General features: G+C 41.5%; 1 protein-coding gene and 1 long non-coding RNA gene across 3 annotated transcripts in view; one reads left to right on the top strand and one right to left on the bottom strand.

Moving 5' to 3' along the window:
• Positions 1-23,225, top strand: part of LOC141374126 (uncharacterized) — a 109,594-nt gene that overhangs the window by 74,180 nt on the left and 12,189 nt on the right. The gene's annotated exons all lie outside the window — the stretch shown is intronic.
• Positions 9,531-11,031, bottom strand: LOC112832718 (high mobility group nucleosome-binding domain-containing protein 3). Of its 2 annotated transcripts, none has more exons than XM_073900714.1 (2): positions 10,698-11,031; positions 9,531-9,554 (listed from the first exon to the last, which is right to left on the bottom strand). In XM_073900714.1, the coding sequence occupies exons 1-2, from the start codon at positions 10,915-10,917 to the stop codon at positions 9,550-9,552; spliced, it is 225 nt and encodes a 74-aa protein (XP_073756815.1). In that variant the 5' UTR covers positions 10,918-11,031; the 3' UTR covers positions 9,531-9,549. The 2 variants fall into 2 exon arrangements, with proteins under 2 accessions (XP_073756815.1, XP_025739286.1); XM_025883501.2 differs by lacking the exon at positions 9,531-9,554 and adding an exon at positions 10,613-10,656.

The raw sequence follows: 23,225 nt of genomic DNA, 5'->3' as shown, positions 1-23,225 counted from the left end.
TTCATGGTCCCAGGGTCCTGGGATCGAGCCCCACATCAGGCTCTCTGCTTGGCGGGAAGTCTGCTTCTCCCTCTCCCACTCCCCCTGCTTGTGTTCCCTCTCTCGCTGTGTCTCTGTCAAATAAAGAAATAAAATCTTAAAAAAAAAAATTCTCTCCCTCTCCCTTTGCCCCTCTTCCACCTCCCTCGAAAAAACAAAACAAAACAAAAAAAAAAACTTGCAAGTCCCAAATTATAAACTGGGCAGCATGATGTAACAAAAGGAACTTTAGCTTTGATGTTAAAACATGTGCTTAACTTCAGACTCGTAAAAAGTTACTTTGTAAGAGTTTACCAGTTGCTTTATCACTCTGGACTCAGTATCTTAATTTATAAAAATGATGAAAATTCTGTGAATGAAAATAAGATAATGTGTTTAAAAAGGACTCATGTGGTGCCTGGCAGAGTAGTTATACAATATACATTAGTTTAATTTAAAGTAAAAACCAAAGAGCCAGTCGTAACATCAAGAACACTGTCGTGTCCTCCCAATTATATGTGTATTTTATTTATTTGGAGGGACAAATAATAATAGTATCTAATAAGTATTCTGAACAAGAACCAAATTTACATTTCCCTAAGCTACTGCAAGAGGTCAGTACCATCCTCACATTCTAAGCTCCAGTGGAAACTCAGTGTTCCTTGTCCAACCACCTCCCCATCCCTGCAGAAGGGTTGGAGTCAGGGATGCACAAGCCAAACCGAGAGCCAGGGAGGGAAAGAAAGAAAGCCCTGCTCCCACAGAGAATTCCTTCTGGGGATTTCCTTGGCTCTGTCAGCCTCTTCCTTTCTTGACTTGCTTGCTTCCCTTTCCTTCTCCCACTCTTTTAATTTTTTCAGTTTATTTTTCTTCCTAGGTAAAATTTACGCAAAATGAAATCAAAATCTTAAGTGTGCTTTTGCTGTGTTTGACCCCTTTCCCTTTGAACTGCTCTGCAAAATCCTCTTTCACTCCTGTGGGTCTGAGAGGAGCCCAAATCACCTCCATGCTTAGAAGAAAGAACCCTTTTACCTCAGAGAGCCAAAGGTGATGCTGGAGGGGGTCTATAAAAAGATAGCTGGAGGCTGCAGGCTGTTCTGGCTGGCCCTGGTCTAGACGGAAGAGGTCGACACAGCCCCCTTGAAGTCCAGCATAGTTCATCAGATTTGGAGATCACCTGGGGATTTGAGGCCAAAAGCCTGATAAGTGGGAAACTGAGGGGTGCTTGGCTAGCTCAGTGGGTGGAGCATATGACTTTGATCTCAGGAGCATGAGTTTGAGCCCCACGTTGGGTGTAGAGATTACTTAAAAATAAAATCCTAAAAAAAAAGGGGGGGGGGGGAACCGCAGCTGCAGGAGGTGACTCCTGGTAGGACAGAGCTGTAGTGGCCATCTGTCCTTTTGTCTTCCCAGCACCTTCCCTTTTTTGAGGAAATGACCTCATCTACAGTATGGGTGCCCCATCTTTACAAACAAACAAACAAAAAGACTGCTCTTTCCAATGAAATTAATGATGAATCAACTCTAGTGCCCCTCACTTGCATGAGTTCCTTCCAAAGTCTTAGGAGAGGTCTTAACAGTGTGTGCGCATGCTCAAATGTTTTTATCAAATACGTAAAGGGAAGACATTTCAGCCACAATCATTCAAGACCACAGGCTCTTCCCACTTCAGTTTTCCTTCTGTCTCACTTCCTCTCTTGGGAGTACCCAAAGACACTTTATGTTTGTGATTTCTTCTGCCTGTATTTTCTTGGGAGTGCTGCCCTCATTATGATGTGGGAAACAAAGGCAAAAGCAAAAATTAAATTTCCTTACTAGTTACAGCCCATTGACAAGTCCTTGAAACAAGTTGAGTGACATTCCTCTAGGGACTCAGCTGCCTCGATGTTGATACTTTGCTAGGGGCAAAAGGCAATCTTAGCCCGACCCCCCCCAACCACCCCTCCACCCCCCCACCGCCAGGATCCTGTAAGTCTTCTTTAACATACAAAAATTCCTTTGGAGGGGCGCCTGGGTGGCTCAGTCGTGTTAAGCATCTGCCTTCAGCTCAGGCCATGATCCCAGGGTCCTGGGATGGAGCCCTGCATCGGGCTCCGTGCTCAGCAGGAAGCCTGCTTCTCCTCCCATTCTCCCTGCTTGTGTTCCCTCTCTCGCTGTCTCTATCTGTCAAAAAAATAAATTAAAAAAAAATCTTAAAAAAAAATTCCTTTGGAAACTTCCTTTATCTCTACCCTCCAAGATATATGTCAGCAGTCATCCTCCAAGCATATGGCCCACTGATACGCATCTGAAGGGTCTCATGACTAAGGTTTGACTAGACAGAAATAAATGAGCTTTTCTCAACAATAGCTAGCCCCCTCAAGTTCCTGGAAACCTTGTTTCCGTAATTCCTTAGAGAATTACGCTATCCCTAACCCCCTCCCAACTTGAAAGTATATAATCAGTCACCCATCATAACCCCAGTGCAGTTCTTTCTGCCCACCGGTCCTGTCTCCATGCTTTAATAAAACCAGCTTTTTGCACTGAAGATGTTTCAAGAATTCTTTCTTGACCATTTGCTCTGAACCCCAACATTTCCGTATCAATTGTATTTGGTGTCTTGACTCCTTATCTTAAAGAAGGCTCTGCAAATAGTATGAGTTTTTGGTCCCCACAAAATCTGGATCCACCCCTATCCTAGCCGTAGCTGATGGGGTGGGCTCTGATCCAAGTTGGGCTTGGACATCTGGACATGAGAGGCAGAGCTGGATAGTCTTTGAAACTGGCCATATGGAGAAGAAGGTCCCTCACAGGCTGTTCAGGCCCAGGAACAGGCCCAAGGGTTTCTGGTCTTCCATTAGTGGATTTCTTCTGTTCCCCTCTTGACTCCCTAAGAGATTCCAAAATCCTTCAATAAATCTCTTCAGCATTAGGTTAGGCAGAATGAGTTTTTTCTACTTGCAAGTGAATAACCTCTACTCATTACGTAAGTTTAAGACCCCAGTCATCATAGACCCTTCTAATAATAGGCATTTCACACATGTGGGTACTAAATGTGATACCAATAATGCCTTTGATCGTTGCTGGAATTAAGTAGAACGTATTAGCACTGGTGGCACAGAGGTCAGGAGGTCTGAGCCTCTTGCCTCAGGACCACATATTACAGATGTCTGGGAGGTGAACCACAGGGTCCTGGGGATACAGCCACACCTCAGTCAGGGAACAAGCATTTTGGAGGAGAGCTGGAAAGGAATGGAGCACGGCACTGCGGGCATGCTGGAAGGGGGTAAGAAATCTCTGAGTCTTTTCTTTTTCTTTAAGATTTTATTTATTGATTTGACGGAGAGAGACACAGCAAGAGAGAGGGAACACAAGCAGGGGGAGTGGGAGAGGGAAAAACAGGCTTCCCGCGGAGCAGGGAGCCCGATGCGGGGCTCGATCCCAGAACCCTGGGACCATGACCTGAGACGCTTAACGATTGAGCCACCCAGGTGCCCCCGCTGAGTCTTTTCTATTAGGAAGCTGGTATTACCTAAACAATCAACCTAAGCTGTCCCTTAAACCTGATTTCATGCAAGTTCACTAACCAGCCTTGAACTTTCTGTTTTTTGTGTGAGGTCATTAAAAGGTTATGACAAAAAACAACTTTAGGTTCAATGTCCCTGCCCTCTCTATGTTAGCTTTAAATTTCATTTGTAACAACGGTGTGGAGAATCTTAGGATCATCTGTGCTGTCCACTGAGAAATGAAGTACAGCTTGATCTCTGTTTCTACGTCAGATGGAAGGGCTGGTCTCGATGCCAGTGGTCAGAGTCTGGCAGGTGTAAGACCATACTGACAAGAGAGCCTAAATACAGATAACAGGTGACAGAGTTTTCTGCTAATATGTTCTCTAGTGTGCACACAGCAGTTCAGAGCCTTCTTCAGTAGCTTAGATATGAAGTCTTTCCATCATTTAGCGCAATGGATGCCTGATGATATGTTCAGGAGTGCTGGTCAGCTGAGGAACATTTTTAGAAAGGACACTACCAGAAAAATGCAGTGCTTTCTTAACTGCAAGAGGTCCGATTATATTTGTCAAAACCATATTCCTATGGGGAAGACTGCCAAGCCTAAGTAAAAATTATCCACTAAACCTGAAAGACTCATCAGTCCCTTGTTTTAGTTTTCTCCTACCTCAGTGATTTTAGGAAATATATAGGTTTTAGGTATAAAATAAAATCTTATATTTATATAAAGCCTGGCTCAGTTTATGTGTCATCAAATTATGAGGTTTCATTCTGGTTTGAGGATTAGTCTACTTCATGTTATGCCAGTGTTTCAGAAGATACCACTAAAGTCATTAAAGTCTTTTCCATGCATCTAGAGCTGCAGTGACTGATTCTATAGCTACTAGGCACCCGTGGCTATTAAAATTAACATTAAATTAAAATTCAGTTAGTAGCACTAGTCACATCTCAACTGCTCAGTGGTCACGGGTGGCTGTTGGCTACTGTATTAGACATAATTAGACTACATACAAAACAGCTCCATCATTGTAGAAAGTTCTGCTGGATAGTGCTGTTCAAGAATGAACTTGAAAGTAAGGGGCTAATAACTCAATTCATTCTAGAGCTTTAGTGGATAATATAGTTCACCACTGTTGCTCTTCTCCTGTCAGCATTGTTCATTTAGAGTTTAATAACCATCCCCTTTCATCTAAACATAAAAAGTACAATTTAAAGTGCTACCTCTGACCCATATAAGGACACATGTATACTCTAGAGAAAAGCCCCTTTCCTATATATCTCCAGAAAAGTAGGGCTTAATTAGTAAGCCTGTTGAAAATGTGATGATGAAACTAAGTATTTTTACTGCAAATGATTCGCACTTTTGAGCTTCCTTTGTTAAGATAATCCAGTTGGTTTGAGTGTGAGCTTCTTTGCCACATGATACAAATATTCCCTAGGCTTTCACCCAAGAGGTTTGGAGTAAGTTCTAATAATTATCTTTATTTAAATGCTGAGCAGTTAATGTGTGCTACTTCTGTAGGCATGATATCATCAGTATTAACATTAAAGCCTCTAGTAATGACTGTTGTCAAGTAGATGGTCAGACAGGTTTGAGCCTCTCTCTTGCTTCAGGTCTGCATATTACAGACTGTCTAGGAGGTGAACCCACATGGTCCCAGGTATACGGCAACACCTAACTCAGGGAACTAGCAGCTTGGTGGAGAACAGGAGTCAGAGCATAGGACTGTTGGCATTCTAGAAAGGGGGAATTTTTTAATTCTCTAATGTGTGCTATGTATGACAGTGGCAGTTTTGGGTTTTCACAACTCCCTGCACAAAAGTGTCGGATGGAACCTTCAGAGATGAACGCGAAGAAGGGGGAGTGGGGGAGAGGTACAATTCTATGAATAGCCATGTATGTGAACACAAGATAAGTTCTTTTAAGTCTTCACTGCTTTTAACATCATTTGCAAAGTTTCTAGGATTTAAATTTCATAAAACTTCTGCCTGTAATTAGCTTCTTTAACGTGTGTTTTTATCTTCTTATACATGTTGGGAGGAAAAAAAAAAAAGCCAAGAATAATTATGCTTGTGGACAAGGATAAATATGCATTTAAGGCAACCAAAGCCAGTTAGGTACCCTAATTAGGGTGACAAGAGACCTGGTGAGCAACCAGGAATTTAATAAGTCTAATTACAACTTCTACAAACAGTTGCCATGCCATAGAGCGTCAGTGTGGAAAGGTGCTTGTCTCTGAGAGTGTACAAACACAGGATAGTTTTCTCACAATTTGTAGTTATTCAGTACTCCAAGAGCTCTGAGTCTGACTTGGAGTGAAGTCTAGTGCGGCGTGAATTGACTAGTGTGGGCTGGCTAGAGGGCAGAAGTGCAAGGGCCTATCCAGGAGCCCTGTTAGGACTCCCTTCTGCCCTTCTTCTATGCTAAGGATGCGATCTTAACAGCTGACTACTGTCCTGCTATGTGCCCCGTCTTGCCCACATTATTTCATGTAACACAATAATCCTGTGAAGGTAGCAATAGAGACAAGGAAACTGAGGCTCACAAAGGTTGTGACTTGTAGACAGTCACACAGCTGGGTAAGGTGGGAGCCAGGATTCAAATGTCAGCTTAGCTAGTCCAAAGCCCATGCTCTTTTTCCCTGCTTTTTACCACCTCCCAATTATACGGATTGATACCTTAAAGGGCTCCTTTAGATACATATACATTTCATATACATATATAAAAGAAGGCCTTGAAATAAACAGTGTAATGCTGAACTACATATTCTTCTTTTTTTTTTAAGATTTTATTATTTTATTTCTTTGACAGAGAGAGAGAATGTGAAAGAGGGAACACAAGCAGGGGGAGTGGAAGAGGGAGAAGCAGGCTCCTCACGGAGCAGGGAGCCCGATGTGGGGCTCGATCCCAGGACCCTGGGATCATGACCTGAGCGGAAGGCAGATGCTTAACGACTGAGCCACCCAGGCGCCTCTGAACTGCATATTCTATTTTTATCTATTTGTCCTTGGGTTTTTAAAACTTACTCACCAGAAACATGTAAAGTCCAAAATGTAAAACATAAAAGCAAGGAAGCTCTGGTTGAGCTGGGTAAGTACCAGGAGCCCTGACTCTTCATCCTCCCCTTTTCTCCCCACCCCACTGTGGATTTTCTAGATCTCCTTGTGCACAATGGGAAAATCATCTGCATCAGATGCTGAACTCCCTAAAAACAAAATTAAAGATGGCTTTTCATCTTTTTATCTAGGTGTGAATCATAGTTCTTGGGTGAACAGGTTCCCAACAAATATTTTTGAATGAAGAATGAATGCTGTTGGGTGCCCGGGTGGCTCAGTTGGTTGGGCGGCTGCCTTCGGCTCGGGTCATGGTCCTGGAGTCCCGGGATCGAGTCCCACATCGGGCTTCCTGCTCAGCGAGGGGCCTGCTTCTCCCTCTAACCCTCCCTGCTCTCATGTACTCTCTCTCTCTCTCTCTCATTCTCACTCTCTCAAAATAAATAAATAAATCTTAAAAAAAAATGAATGCTGTTAATAATCATAATAAACCATAATTATCAGGGTAGGACCTTGTGGCTTCCCTTGCTGTGGGAGCCCAAGATTCACAGAGATGACTATTGGGAGTTTTCCTAAAGCCGAGTTCACAATCTTTCTGGTTATCCCCTGTACTTCTTGATCAGGTTTTTCATTAAAATATGTGGTTGTTAATAAGGTTATTAAAATTAAACAAAAACTGACCAGGGGCGCCTGGGTGGCTCAGTCGGTTCAGTGTTTGCCTTTGGCTCAGGTCATGATCCCAGAGTCCTGGGATCGAGTCCCGCATCGGGCTCCCTGCTCAGCTGGGAGTCTACTTGTCCCTCTGCCTGCCGCTCCCCCTGCTTGTGCCCAATCTCTCTCTCTCTCTGACAAAAAAAAAAAAAAAAAAAATCTTAAAAAAAAAAACTGGGGCACCTGGTTGGCTCAGTCGTTAAGCGTCTGCTTTCGGCTCAGGTCATGATCCTGGAGTCCCAGGATCAAGTCCCTCATTGGGCTCCCTGCTCAGCAGGGAGTCTGCTTCTCCCTCTGACCCTCCTCCATCTCATGCTCTCTCTCTATCATTCTCTCTCTCTCAAATAAATGAAAATCTTTAAAAATAAATAAATAAGTAAATAAAATCTTAACCAAAAAAAACCTGACCAAATGGAATCCAGATTCTAACTTATTCTTTCTTTCTTTATTTTTTTTTAAGATTTTATTTATTTATTTGACAGAGACACAGCAAGAGCAGGAACACAAGCAGGGGGAGTGGGAAAGGGAGAAGCAGGCTTCCCGCCGAGCAAGGAGCCTGATCCTGGGATCATGACCTGAGCCGAAGGCAGACGCTTAACCAACTGAGCCAACCAGGCGCCCCTAACTTATTCTTCTTTTAAAACCAATATTTAGTGAACACACTTCTTTCTCTCTCTTCATTTCTTTCCCCTCCCTTTTTCCTCCCTTTCTTCCTTTCCATTCTTTTCTCTTTCCTTTTTTTCCACATAGCCTCGTGTGTGGCAAACTATGCCCAGGCACTATGCTGCCGAGAATGGATCGATCAGCTCATTAGTCATCATAGAATTGCAGATCAAAACCACGATGAGATACCACCTCACAACTGGTAGGATGGCTATCCTCAAACAGCCAAAAGATAGTATTGGTGAGGATGTGGCGAAAAGGGAACCCTTATGCACTGTTGTTGGGGATGCAAATTAGTACAGCCACTGTGGAAAACAGTATGGAGGTTCCTTAAAAAACTAAAATAGAATGATCCAGCATTCCTATTTCTGGGCATATATCTGAAGGAAATAAAATCACTGTCTCGGATACCTGCCCTCCCTTATTCATAGCAGCATTATTTACAGTAACCTCAATGTCCAGCAGGATGTGAATGGATAAATAAAATGTGTGTGTGTTGGGGGGGTGTATATGTGTGCACACATGCATATACACACAATCTAATATTATTTAGCCTTTAAAAAAAGGAAAATCTGGGACACATGGGTGGCTCACTCGAGTGAGCATCCAGCTTTTGATTTAGGCTCAGGTCATGATCTCAAGGTCCTTGTCTGGAGCTCCAAGTTGGCTCTGGGCTCAGTGAGGAGTCTGTTTGAGGATTCTCTCTCTCTCCCTCTCTCTCTCGCCCCCCCCCCCCCCCCCCCCCCCCCCCCCACTCGTGTTCTCTCTCTCTCTCTCTTTCAAGTAAAAAAGTAATAAATCTTAAAAAAAAGGAAAATCCTGGGATACCTGGCTGGCTCAGTCAGTAGAGCATCTGACTCTTGATTTCAGGGTCATGAGTTCAAGCCCCACGTTGGGTGTAGGGATTGCTGTAAAATAAAATCTAAAAAGCAGAAAATCCTGCATTTGGGAAAACATGGATGAACCTGGAGGATGTCATGCTAAGTGAAATAAATCAGATACAAAAAGATAAACACCACATAATCTCACTTATGTTGAATCCAAAAAAGGCAAACTCATAGTAACAGATAGTAAAATGGTCATTACCAGGGGCTGGGGGTTGGGGGGAAAAGGTAAATGTTGGTCAAAAGGTAGATGTTCATTATAAGATAAATAAGTTCTGGAGACCAAAATGTACAGCATGGTGACTATAGTTAACAAAAATGTAGCATGTACTTGAAACTTGCGAAGAAAATAGATCTTAAGTGTTCTTATCACTCACACACAATGATAACTATGGGGTTATCCTTGTGGTCATTATTTCACAGTGTATACATAGATCAAAACATCACGTTAAACACCTTACATATAATTTTTATTTGTCAATCATACCTCAGTAAAGCTGGGGAGGAAAAATGAACATTCTTTTTTGTCTTATCAAGCAATGCATCTTGTGTCACTTTAAGATATATATTACATACCTTTTTTGTTGTCAGAAGTGGCATGATGAAATGGAAATGAGAATTTGACACCTTTTGATTGTTCACACTCTTTTTTCAAAACAGTTGAAGAATGGGTCATACGAATATGTTGGTTGGTTTCTCTCTCTGGTGGACTCAGAAATTGTGGGTAATCATCAATCTGAAAAAAATATAATTAAACTAATTGAGGACAAATATAACTGTTTATCTACCCTATGATAATAAATCCCCTAAAGCTTAGGGCAAGTTTATTTTATTTTTAAGATTTTATTTATTTATTTGAGAGAGAATGAGAGAGAGCACAAGAAGGGAGAGGGTCAGAGGGAGAGGGAGAAGCAGACTCCCCACTGAGCATGAAGCCCAATGTGGGGCTCGATCCTGGGGGCTTGATCCCGGGACTCAGGGATCATGACCTGAGCCCAAGGCAGACACTCAACCGACTGAGCCACCCAGGCACCCCTTAGGGCAAGTTTAAACTGCATTCTTTTTATTTTTTTCCTGGGAAGTCTTTCCTCTTGTCAGGTTTCTCAGTTTTCCTCAATTTGTTTTAGTCTTTACTAAAAATGCGTTTAGCAACAGATCCCAAGAAACTATTTATACTTACACTATAGAATTGCTAAATAAATAGTAATAGTGTTTTTGTTTGTTAAAATAGATCCCTCCCCCTTTCATTTTGAAAATAGATTTTTTTAAAAGATCTTAAAAATGTTTAATTGATGGGTTTAAACTAGTATTTTTCTATGCAATAGAAAGTGTCCATTTGCGGGGAACAGTGTACAAAGATTCTGTGAATACAAACATCTAGGTTTGAATTATTGGAAGTTTCCTGCTCCTAAATAACTTTCTCTTCTCTCCAAAGTGCTCTGTTTTCTATTCTTTTTTTTTTTAATGTCCATCCTTATATATTTTTGTATGCCAACTAGTAGAATCCTAAAAAATTAGCATTTACAAAATACTCGGTAAAAATAGCTTTTAAAAGTTGCCCCGAGGGTGCCTGGGTGGCTCAGTTGGTTAAGCGACTGCCTTCGGCTCAGGTCATGATCCTGGAGTCCCGGGATCGAGTCCCACATCCGGCTCCCTGCTCAGCGGGGAGTCTGCTTCTCCCTCTGACCCTCTTTCCTCTCGTGCTCTCTGTCTCTCATTCTCTCTCTAATAAATAAATAAAATCTTAAAAAAAAAGTTGCCCCGAGATGTACATAAAATCAACTCCAATTTTTCACAATTCATTCTCCCTTGTTATCTACAGATTCAGTTTTCTGTGCCTCTTCAGCTTTAGTTTCAACATTTTCAGATGGTGCAGTACCTTCCTTTCCAGCTTCTTGCTTTTCCTCCTTCTTCCCTTTAGCACCTTTGTTAATCTTTGTTCCCGGTTCTTTCTTAGCAGATGTTTTTCTTGGTTTAGGTTCAGGTTTGGGTGGAGCAGGTTTCGTGGACAATCTGGCAGACCGTCTGGTGGGCTCCTGTTTAGTTACTTTGGATCCATCCTTGCCCTCTGTATTCTCCGGAGACTTTCTCTTCGGCATAATGACTACGTTCGTGCAGCTAAAAAGTAAAGCAACGGGCTGGAACTGCAGACACCGCCGCTGGATGCCGCCGCTGCAGCTGCTCACGCGCAGGGCACAGCGTAGCCCGGCCTCTCCGACCTGCACCTCCGCGGCTCCTCTGTTTTCTATTCTTGATTAAAAACAGACAAAGTCTCGAGGCACCTGGGTGGCTCAGTCGTTAAGCCCTTGCCTTCTGCTCAGGTCGTGATCCCAGGGTCCTGGGATGGAGCCCCACATGGGGCTGCCTGCTCCGCGGGAAGCTTGCTTCTCCCTCACCCACTCCCCCTTGCTTGTGTTCCCTCGCTTGCTGTGTCTCTCTCTGTCAAATAAATAAAATCTTTAAAAAATATTAATAAATATATAAATAAAATCTTAAAAATAAAAATAATAAATAAATAAAATAAAAAGAGACAAAGTCTCAATAAATAGTTAGGATTTTTTTTTTTTAAGTAGGCTCCACACCCAGCATGGAGCGCAAGGCAGGGCTTGAACTCACAACCCCAGGATCAAGACCTGACCTGAAACCAAGAGTCAGACACTTAACTAAGCCACCCACAATACTTAGGATTTTTAGATCTTTAACAATCTACTTTCCTTTTTATGACAGGTAGGCAGTAATAGCATCTGACTGAAAAGCCAAAAGTAAAGCCAAAGAATCACCAGAGGCATCTTTAAAACCTTTAATCCAGGCATCAGAAAGAATACCTCTGTTGGCTTTTTGCAAAGTTACTTAGAATTTGGATAAAAATATTTACTGTGATCATACAGTTTCATCATTCTCTTTTCATAAATATATGAAATAATAATAATATATCAAATAATAATAATATTTTAAAAATTTAATTCAGGGGAATTAAAGATAAGATAAATTAATAAAAAGCTATCAGGATCTACTAAAATTTAATTTTTAAAATTATTTTCAAATACATAGACTAATTCAAACCACGCTAATGAAGCATAGCCCAGTGCAGGTCTTAAAAAGGGTGTGCTTTTGTTAATAATAAAAGCTTACAGTTAGTAAAGGATCCTCTTCTGAACAAGATTCTTCAGAAAAGCCTTAAGCTATTTGATACCTGCAAAGATATGCTTATAAAATTAGAATCCTATTATACATACGGCTAAGGTTTCTGTTTGTTTTGTGTAACTCTGTTTATATTTTTCTCTTGCCGTTGTCAGGAAAAATTATGAAAGACTTTGAAATAGGCAAAAAAGATGGTCTAGATGTTTTCCATCATTTATTGTCTTTGAACTGTTTTAAAACACTGTAAGTTGGGGCGCCTGGGTGTCTCAGTTAGTTAAGCGACCAACTCCTGATTTCGGCTCGGGTCAAGATGGCAGGGTTGTGAGATGGAGCGCCATGGCGGGCTCTGTGCTCAGCCGTGGGTTTGCTTGAGAGCCTCTCCTTCTCCCTCTGCCTCTCCCCCCACTCGAGCGTGTGCTCTCTGTCTCTCTTGCTGTCTTAAATAAATAAATAAATAAATCTTTAAAACACTTTAGGTTGTGGGGATGCGTGGCTGGCTCAGTCAGTAAAGCATATGACTCTTAATCATGGGGTTGTAAATTTGAGCCCCATGTTGGGTGTAGAGATAACTTAAAAATACATAAAGAAAAGAAAACACTGTAAGTTGTAGAAAACTGGTAATAGTGAAATTTTTCTTTTTAAGATTTTATTTATTTGACACACAGAGAGAGAGATCACAAGTAGGCAGACAGGCAGGCAGAGGGAGAAGCAGGCTCCCCCCCCCACCGCCAGCAGGGGGCCCGATGCAGGGCTGGAACCCAGGGCCCTGGGATCATGACCTGAGCAGAAGGCAGACACTTAACTGAGTGAGCCACCCAGGTGCCCTGTATATAATTAAGTCTTTAAAAAAAAAAAGGTGCAGGGGCGCCTGGGTGGCTCAGTTGATTAAGCGACTGCCTTCGGCTCAGGTCATGATCCCAGGGTCCTGGGATCGAGCCCCACATCGGGCTCCCTGCTCAGCGGGAAGCCTGCTTCTCCCTCTCCCACTCCCCCTGCTTGTGTTCCCTCTCTCACGGTCTCTCTCTGTCAATTAAATAAATAAAATCTTTAAAAAAAAATAAAAATAAAAAAATAAAATAAAATAAAATAAAAAAAAAGGTGTTACAATCTCGGCACATTTTATATATATGTATACATAAATATAATATATAGTAATTATATATTGTATTTCAGTATTATTATGTTATATTAAAGACTTTATCCATATAAAAATTATGTTCATTTATTTTTACATATCAGATGTAACTTTTTTTTTAAAGATTTTATTATTTATTTGAGAGAGAGAGAGCATGAGCAGGAGGGGAGAGGCAGAGGCCGAAGGAGAACCAGAGGGAGAGGGAGAAGCAGACTCCCCACTGAGCAGGGAGCCCCAGGCAGGGCTCCATCCCAGGACCCTGGGATCATTACCTGAGCCCAAGGCAGACGCTAAACGACTAAGCCACCCAGGTGCCCCTCAGACATAACTTTTATTGCTGTCTTTAAAAATAGGTTTTGTCACTATCCTTAGAGACATTTTGTCTAATTTTTTGCAATGGCTTTATTACCTTTGTTTTGCATGCCATAGGAACAACCAAATTTTCTAGTCAGTTGCCTATTTTTAATATGAAACTTCATCAGACCTGTCACATTTGAAAGTTTTCAATAATAAACCAGCCACAGTCATCTGAAGTCTCTTCTACAGATAGTTTTTGTTTTATTGTGATGCTTGCTTGAAGGTTCTATTATAAAATAAAGTCAGTTTGAGTCCTCAACAAAGGACAGTCTCAGAGCAGAGCCTCCTGGAAAAAGCATTGAGATAGGCTCTTCAAACTATTAACACTTCAGAGCTGAGCTAACATTACTTAGACAACTCAGACCACACCAGTGGACTGAGTTAGGATTTCCAAGACTCCATTAGGTCTAGAAGCAGGTGGTTTCATGAGACTCCTAACCCAAAATGTCCCAGAACGAGACTTAACTTTATAGGACTAAATAAAACTGATAGAAATTTATTGTGGTTATTTGCTTAGAATATTATTGATGTTCTAATGTTCTATTTTCTAGATATGTGAGGAAGCTTTTTATCCTCCTTCTTAAATTATAACCAGTGTGTAACCCATAACAATTTAGATTCTGCTCTCAGAAACCAAAAATGTTTAAATATCCAATTTTCACTGGCTCCCCCAAAATTCAGAAACTCTTATTAGATTCAGTAAAGATCTGACTTCCTTTTACCAAGATGTAATTGTACACACTGGTTGTATATCCAAGGCTTTATGTGAAGTGTCTTATTTAAGAAGAATATTCATCTAGGGCGCCTGGGTGGCTCAGTTGATGAAGCGTCGGACTCTTGATTTCCGCTCAGGTCATGATCAGGGTCATGGGATTGAGCCCAGCATCAGGCTCTGTGCTCAGCAGGGAGTCTGCTTGGGACTATTTTTCTTCCTCTGCTCCTCCCCACCGCCCATGCACACGCACACTCTCTCGCTCTAAAAATAAATAAATGAATCTTTAAAAGGGGGGGATATTCATTTAACCAGATATAGCAAACCATTTTAAGGGCCAAAGGTTTGGTGTATTTATGGGGCCAGTGCTTATTAGGAAGGTCACTTCTGGTAGGCCAGGCAATTAAGAAATTTTGAGGACCTCAAAATTCACTCATATTGATAGGTACTACAGGAGAAATCTGGTAGAGAGGGTTTCTTGGGCTGATGTCCTAGCCTAGGGAAAGCAAATAATAGAGGCTTTTAAACCTTACATTCCTGAAAACTTCCAGACAGAAGTTTTTGCAAAGAATTTTTTTTTCTAGTGAGTAAAGTAATAGAAGTTTATTAAGTGAAGATACAGAAAAAGTTCTCAGGAGTGAGAGGGGTCCCCAAAGGGTTGCCAACGAGGGACTTCAAGGTTGGTCTTTTATAGAAAGCTAACCAGGGAACTTAAATCCTTTTAACGTCTCTATTAATAACACCTTCAATGACTTACTTCCTTTTTAGGGTCTAGTTTTTCTTTGTTGGTCACAGTGATTATTGTAGACACCCACCCCACTCACCTAGGGCAGGGTGGTCCAGTAAGTCCCCTTATCTCTGGTTTCCCCAAACCTCCACATTTTTGGGATTTCTGTGAGCCTGATAACATTGCCCCTATCTGTCGCTCCCTACCTAGCCCCGCCTGCCCCTTACTCATTTCTCCCCCTGGAATAGTAACCCTAACCGCCATTAGGGAATGGGACAATGACCGCTCCAGGTGCTTCCTGCTGAATGGCGCGGCAGACTGTGTGGCAGTTAGAATCTCTCCAGGGGTCAGTCCAGGGACTTGTGGTATGGCTCCGGGGGGTGGTCATGATGGGCAGCAAACAGTACATGTATCAGCACATGCAGTAGGATGACCATGAAACAAGTATTAGGCTCAAAATTATGATCACATCCCTTGATAAGAACCCCAATTACCAATTTTGTCAAATAGATCAATGGATATCATGATCTTATTTAATTGATCACAGATGTCCCCTATTAATTGGGACACCTTGCAGTAGTTAACTGTAATGTTAAAACAACACGAGGGGATTTTTCACACCCCTAATGGTGTAACAATAGTAGTCAGTCAGTAGTGGCAAGGTTCTGGAGAAGTCCTTCTTGGACTTCATTTAATTCTTGGCTGAGTGCATCCAGTGCCTGGGTATCATTTAGAGTCCTGCTGAGCAAGCATACTGTTTTGCTTATTTTATATTGCAGTCCTATCATAAGTCCTGGAAGGCCCATAGTGAGCTTTGAGGCTCTTTTTACCAGGAGGGCTGTTGTATGTTTGGGTTAAAGACTTTGTTTGCAATTGTATGTCAGTAGAGGTGTCTTCTAGACAAATGACTATGAGGGATGAAACCATCAAGAAGCCCTTTTTGTTTGAGGTCCAGCCTTAACAATATCCTAATTACCAGGAATCACTGGCAAATGAGAGACTTGTCTCAGGAGATAAGGGCATCCCCAAGTGCATCATCCAATCTAATCATAAAGAAAGTGTGGGGGTGCCTGGGTGGCCCAGTCATTAAGCGTCTGAGCCTTCAGCTCAGGTCACGATCCTAGAGACCTGGGATAGAGCCCCACATCGGGCTCCCTGCTCTTCAGGAAGCCTCCTTCTCCCTCTTCCACTCCCCTGTTTGTGTTCCCTCTCTCGCTGTGTCTCTTTCTGTCAAATAAATAAATAAAATCTTTAAAAAAAAAAAAAAAGAAAGTGTGGCCATCCATTATCTCCATGGAGTATGCTCTGGCTTTTATTTTATTTATTTATTTTTTAAAGATTTTATTTTATTTGAAAGAGAACGAGAGAGCACAAGTGGGGGGAGGGGCAGAGGGAGAGGGAGAAGCAGGCTCCCCACTGAGCAGGGAGCCGGATATGGGGCTAGATCCTAGGACCCTGGGATCAGACGCTTAACCCACTGAGCCACTCAGGCACCCCACGCTCTGGCTTTTAAAGAGCAATTTTGTCATCCCAGCCATAGAATTGGTCAACGTGATAGCTGAGTTATACAATTGTTGGGGAATCTATCCCATTTCCCAGTTGTTGAAGTAATCATATGCCCATGGGGTCCTGTTATCCCCACGGAATAACAAGCAAGATTGCCTATACATGAGCTATTGTGGCAGTTTCTCTGAAGTTTACCTCAAGTGGTCTAGCTTAGGCAAACAACATTCAAAGACAATCAGAACTAAAGTTTAGCATCCACAAAGGTATGTAATTGAAACATAATTTCTCTCTGTAATAACCCTCATTTCCAAAGATAGCCAAATAAGACTAATTTGTTTGAAAAACAAGTCCAGTTTTAACAAACGGTGTAATTATTTACATAAGCTCAGCAAGAATGATTGATCATATAGATCTTTTAGAATCTGCTTTGCTGGAACTTATATAAGGAATCTCTGGGATGAACTTTTAGTTGCCTCTCCAGGCCAGAAGCCAAGCCAAGTACTTACCATCAGACATGCCTGCAATACCTGTAGATGGGGGCAGATTCCTCTTCATGAGGTCCCCAATATATCCTGAGGTCCTTGTACCTGCCAGGAAGTGACATTCTTTACTCACCTGGTAAGGCTGCTGGGAACTCTATAAGTAAGGTATCAGGCCAACATTTCCAAGGAGCTTTATGGCTTTAGGTTTCATAAAGTCAACCTTAGTTTCTTAAAGCTGTCTGATCATTTCTGAGTCTATGAATGTCTCTCAAATATGACATTCCAGTCAAAGCCCTGGTAAAATAACCAATATTTCCAATGGTGTCCTGTTACAAGGAGAACAGATTCTTATTGAACTTATGCAAATGATTGATTGCCATGGAAGAAAGCTTATTGAGACCTTTTGAATTTCAGAGGGTTTAGGTAGAGATAAATGTTAAATGTTTTAATGCTTTTGTTTACAAATGAATATTTTATCACATTTCTGTAAATCATATCTTAAGAGAAAGTTTCCTTAATTTGGGAGAGCAAACATTAGAGAATCAGCAATGTTTTGAACAAAAGTCACAAAAGAAACTATAATCATTTTTTTTTCCCAAGTTACTTAGTCCCGTTTTACTATTCTTGTTTAAAATGCAACTTCAGTGAGTTTTGGAAGTTTTTACCCATTTTAGTTTTTGATCTTAAAGATACTGAATACCTGTATTTGTCCTAAAAGTCTTTTTTATGAGCCTCCTTGAAGATGAAACTCATTTTGCAGAAGAATAAGGACAATTATAAATGACAAAAACTCAGAAATGGACACTGGTAATGATCTGATAGGAGAGTTCATTAGGATGCAATTGACAAGGAAACTCAGTTATTCTGTGTCACATAACACCTCAATAGCCAGAATATCGAGTGATGATGACTTTATACCAGAATGTAACATACCAAACAAGCCTAATTAGTCAAGGAGACTTTGTTCACGATTTAAATCTTGGGGAAGTTTGTTAAAACCTAGCACATGTCTAAATAGGATTAGAGATCGTCAAAGACCGGATAGGGGCAAAACATGGAAACTGGCTTTTCTGGGCAGGCAAAGAGAACAGCTGTTTACATTTTCTTATCAAAAGCAGACTAACAATTCAAGAAAATTTTGTCTTTTGAATAGAGAGAGAATTCCAATCTTATATACCACTGTACTTTTAGAATCCCTTTATTTTAATCTTAGCCCATCCTAACCACACCTAAAATTCCCTTCCAAAGATTTCACTTCACAAACCTACAACTTTCCTTTGCATTCAGATTTTGTCCCAAGTCATTTCTTTCCAAACAACCAGTCTCATTGAGGACAAAATTACTTTCTTTTACCTTCAACAAAAATGCATTCCCCTTCCTTATATCTTTCTTACATATCTCCTACTTTTCTACATAGAGTTGCCGAATTTTGTACTCTTAGAAATCTTAGTCTCCAGTGAAGACTAAGTGGTAGCCAGTTGTGAACCAACTGTAGCTATAGTTACTACTAAGTAGTAAGCAACTGTCACACCAGAATTCTTTAGATAACAAATTTACCAACTGGTTAAGCACAAAGCATGTTTACCAGCAGATTTAAATATCCTTAGTTTCTTTGCAATAAGTAGTCAAAAAGCACAAACCTACATCCAGTAATCAATGATTTAGCACCTTACCATATTTGGAAAAGACCTAGATGTCCAATGAATTTAATCCCAAAGACTTTGAAAGGTATTTTAACAATTTCCTATGAAAACTTTGATGGGACAATTAGCCATGATTTTCATCATCTTTTTGCTAACAAATTGCAACAGAAATGACACGAGCTTATTTGACCTTCAGCAAACCTTGGCAGAATAAAAGTTTCACATTTAATGCTGATAACTTTAAAGACATGTCTATCTTAATTAAACCAGCAAACTTAACTTAGTTTAAATACCAAGCTGTGTTCCACTTGGGTCTACTTTTAAAAAGTCAATCAGTTTGTTCCCCAGTGTCAATTTTACCTGAGACACTGGTGGGGAAATCTGAAGGGAACAATTGTATGTACGCCACACCCAAGGTACAGAAACAGGAGGGGGTGGGGCAGACAGAAGAAGCAAAGTGCTGCCAGAAAACAGAAAAAGGGTTCCCAGTTCTAAAGCTCATCCACTTGGACAGATGAGTAAACGCCACATTTTTCCACCAACAAGTGGGAATAGGCAGTCCATATCAGGCTGGAGCAGACAGGGAATTTCCCCGAAACAAAGGGAGTTTCGGCAGCTGCTTGTCTGTGTTTCTTCCAGCACCCTGGGTTTATTTGGAAGAGGCCTATTTAGACAATAATGCAATATGTTAGGAGGGAGTTTACTGGTATGGTTACCACCAAACATGTTCTGCAAGAGGCCCTTAGGTCTGGGTCCTTATTGAGAGCCCTGAAAGCCTGGATGGATCTAGGGTGCCTCTGTCTATTCACCCTGTTTCCTGCAGAAGAGACCCAATAGATCCCACTGTGGCCACGCAGTGAGTGTTACAGGAGCTCAGGCCTTTCCTAAATTTGCGATCCAAATTGTTTCCAGTGGGTTAAATGGCATCCCAAGGGAGAGTCCTTGGGAACAGAAGAGACCATGCCTTGCCACGAAGGTCATGCCTTATTTTACCTTGCCTTGAAGAACCTTCGTGTTTAACCCTTGGAAAACACTGGAAAGTTTTACAAGGGGAAATTATCCAAATTTGCAGTACCCAATCCAGAGGAGTCCCTGCGGAGAATGGTTTGTTTCCCATCTCGAGATCCTGGTAGGAGTTACCCCGTACCTGTTATAGAGAGGTGACTATGAAGGCATCCCTACATATCAGCTCTCCCCTGTGAACCAAGGCGTCCCATGGTTTCCTACCCACGGTGAAAGAGTGGCCTAACATCTTGGGTTGAGGAGGGCTCAGGCTGGTGGGAGTAGCCACCCTTACCTGTCCATCACCTGATCCTCCTTTTCTCCTCTGGATTCTTCCCTCCCCCCAAATCTGGCCCAATCATAAAGGCTTAGCAAGGGGGGCGCCTGGGTGGCTCATTTGGTTAAGCGACTGCCTTTGGCTCAGGTCATGATCCTGGAGTCCCGGGATCGAGTCCTACATCGGACTCCTTGCCGAGCAGGGAGCCTGCTTCTCCCTCTGACCCTCCCCCCTCTTATGTACTCTCTCTCTCTCATTCTCGCTCTCTCAAATAAATAAATCTTTAAAAAAAAAAAGACTTAGCAAGGTTAATAGTTTAAACTTTGATTCAATTATGTTCTCACGTCTTACCCCTGGGTGCTTTTTCTGTCCATGTTGAGGAGTGCAGACCCTGTTGAGGGGTGCAGACCATGAGGCTTAGCATCATCATAATTTCATATTTCTGTTGTTGGAACAAGGAAGCTTCAACTATATGACCCATTTAAGTCCCAGCCACTAATGCAACCAGTCGAAGTATTGGCTGGGGGTCTGTAATTCCCTCCTTAGTGCCCAGGAAACATTGGGTTCCCTTCAACTTATCATATAAAGAGATAGCTCTAATCCTGCTTGCCAATATCTTGGGTTTTGATCCCTGGCCGTGATGTACCTAACAGAAAAACATGTCTTAGCAGGCAGCAAAAATGAGGAGAAGATTCTCCTCCTGACCTAAGTTCTCATGACAGACATCTTTAAATGAAAAAGCCTTGTATCTACATAGGCAACACTCTGCCTGAAATGAATCCCTGATTAAACAGGCATAGTGATCACCGGACACTGAAAGGGGCCTACTCTAGGCAAAGTCCCTGAGGTGGGAGAAAGCCATTTAAGAAAAGCCAATGAACAGAAAGCAGAACTGAGGAGAGTTAGGCCAACATACCCTTCTTTCGAGGAAGGGGAATTGACCAAACCTTTGTCCAGAAGCCTGTCACCTGAGACTTAAGCCCAGTGGCCGCACTGTTCACCTTTAACTGGCCGACAGGTGCCCGGTTTTGTCATTTGTGAAAAGAGGTCACCTAAGGGAGCAATGTCTCCCAGGAAAGAAAAGAAGTCAGCTTTTATTCACCCTTCGGTGGAAGTGATCCTGGGTCTCCGCACCAAAACGAAGCGGGAGAGCTAGGTTCTTGTCTCACGGAGTCAAAGAATGAATCTTGCGGACTACAGAGAGTGAGTAAAGTGACAGAAGTTTATTAAGTGAAGATACAGAAAAAGCTCTCAAGAGTGAGAGAGGTCCCAACAGGGTTGTCCTTGCAAAGAATTTTTAAAGAGGCCTATATGGTGAATTAACATCCTTGCTATGTATGTAAATGTAAATACGTAAATAATGTAAATAATCAGGTCAACCCTAAAGAGAGTCTTATTTTTTGAATGAGTGATCTTTGAGATTATTATGATGGTGGAGGTGGGACAGAAAAACTGAAAGACTTTGAAATGGGGAAGGGGGATTAGTAGGGATACAGTTTAGCTCACCTATGCAGGTTATCTATGCCTTTCATTGTCTTTAAGGTTATTTTACAATGCTCTGATTCATAGAAGACCCTTTTGTGGGACGCCTGAGTGGCACAGTCGGTTAAGTGTCTGCCTTCAACTCAGGTCATGATCCCAGAGTCTTGGGATGGAGTCCCACATCGGGCTCCCTGCTCAGCAGGGAGCCTGCTTCTCCCTCTCCCTCTGCCCCTATTCGTGTGCTCTTGTGCTCTCTCTCTCTCTCTCTCTCGTTCACTCTCTCTCAAATAAATAAATAAAATCTTTAAAAAAAATTTATGCTACAAGTAGAGACTGAATGAATGTAAATAAATATGTAAATATTTCTGCCTCAAATTGCTTATAAGCAGTTTTGGGAGGAGACAAAGTACCTATAATAATTTGCATAATAATTATACAGTTTATGGAACACGGCAAATATCTTATATAATACTTGCAACACATCTATGAGGTAGTTATTATTAACCCCGCTTTGCAATGAGAAAATTAAGGTTCAGAGGGAGTTCAGTTTACAAAACTAGTAAATGGTGGAACTAGAATTACAAGACAAGGCAGTTGGTTTCCATGACCAGTTTTATGAAAACAACTAAGGTTTAAGACCACAGCCCTAGCTAGTGGTCAGAGGTGGGAATTTTGTCAAGGAGAAATAGAAGTCTTTCTTTTAAAGCAGGACTGGAGGGGTGCCTGGCTGGCTTAGTCGGTAGAGCATATGACTCTTGATTTTGGGGCCGTGAATTTGAGCCCCACAATTGGGCATGGAGCCTACTTAAAATAAAGTTTAAAAAAAAAGAAAAAAAAAAATCCAGGGCTGGAATCCAAACAGTAATCAAGCAGCTGGATTCATTATTATGTCAGAGTTTCAGTCGAATTATGCTAATTCCTTTATTTGAGACTGAAGTAGAGCCAGACCTCTTTTTTTAGTTGCTATAATCACCGAATTCGGTTAGCTTTGTCATTCAAGAACATAATACCTTCTTTAAATACACTGTGGTTGCATTCATTCATATAAAGTATTCATATAAATTTTTTCTGTATTTATTAACATGGAAAGAGATCCATGACATGCTGTAAAGTAAAAATAACAGATTATAGAACAATATGTGGAATATGATTCCATATATATCAATGCATAGAATACAATTTGGAATGTTGTACACCAAATTTTCTTGTTGTGTGATTAACTGTGGTTATCTCTGGGTGGTGAGATTTGTTCAGAGATAAACTGAGGCATATTAAAATTTTTAAGAGTCTATTTGGGCAAAAATCTATTCAAATCAGGCAGCATCCAATCTAGCAGATAGGAAGGAGCTCCAAGGAGTTATACGAAATGAAAGACTTTTAAGCAGAAGGGAGTGGGAACAAGGAAGTTACACTTGGCCAAAAAGCAAGTTAGTTATTGCAGAGTTACTTTCCTTTAGGGGATTGTATGGGTCTACCAGACTAGTGCTGATCAGGAGATTCCTTTTTTTAAATATTTATTTGGGGGAGGGGGAACAGAGGGAGAGACTCTCAGGCAGACTCCCTGCTGAGCGTGAAGCCCAACTGGGGGCTCAATCTTATGACCCTGAGATCAAGGCCTGAGCTGAGATCAAGAGTCAGACACTTAACTAACTGAGCCATCCAGACACTCCACAGCAATGTGACTTTTTAAAGGGCATTTCCATGCACACTGTGAGGCCTCTGTTACTATAAGGGAGGTGGTAGATGATTACCCTGATGACAGCCACACAGCCAAGGAAACACATATGTTGTCTGTAAAAGGGTGGATGAGGTCAGATAAACGGACAGTAACCATGAAAAGCAGTAGGGCCAAAATGATCTATCACTTTTCACTTCCCCCATTCTCTTATTGGTTCATCAAACAGTCATAATCTCAGTTGCAAAGCCTATGACAATATTGTAGA

Source organism: Callorhinus ursinus, unplaced genomic scaffold, assembly GCF_003265705.2.
Source record: "Callorhinus ursinus isolate GAN/ISIS: 27379988/994484 unplaced genomic scaffold, GSC_fseal_2.0 scaffold14, whole genome shotgun sequence".
Lineage (NCBI taxonomy): Eukaryota > Metazoa > Chordata > Mammalia > Carnivora > Otariidae > Callorhinus > Callorhinus ursinus.
Note: the sequence above shows the minus strand (reverse complement) of the source record. Positions and strands in the feature narration are given on the sequence as shown.

What these genes read in the sequence shown, in the direction of transcription:
- LOC112832718 (XM_025883501.2), bottom strand. Translation starts at nt 10,917, where the DNA reads ATGCCGAAGAGAAAGTCTCCGGAGAATACAGAGGGCAAGGATGGATCC.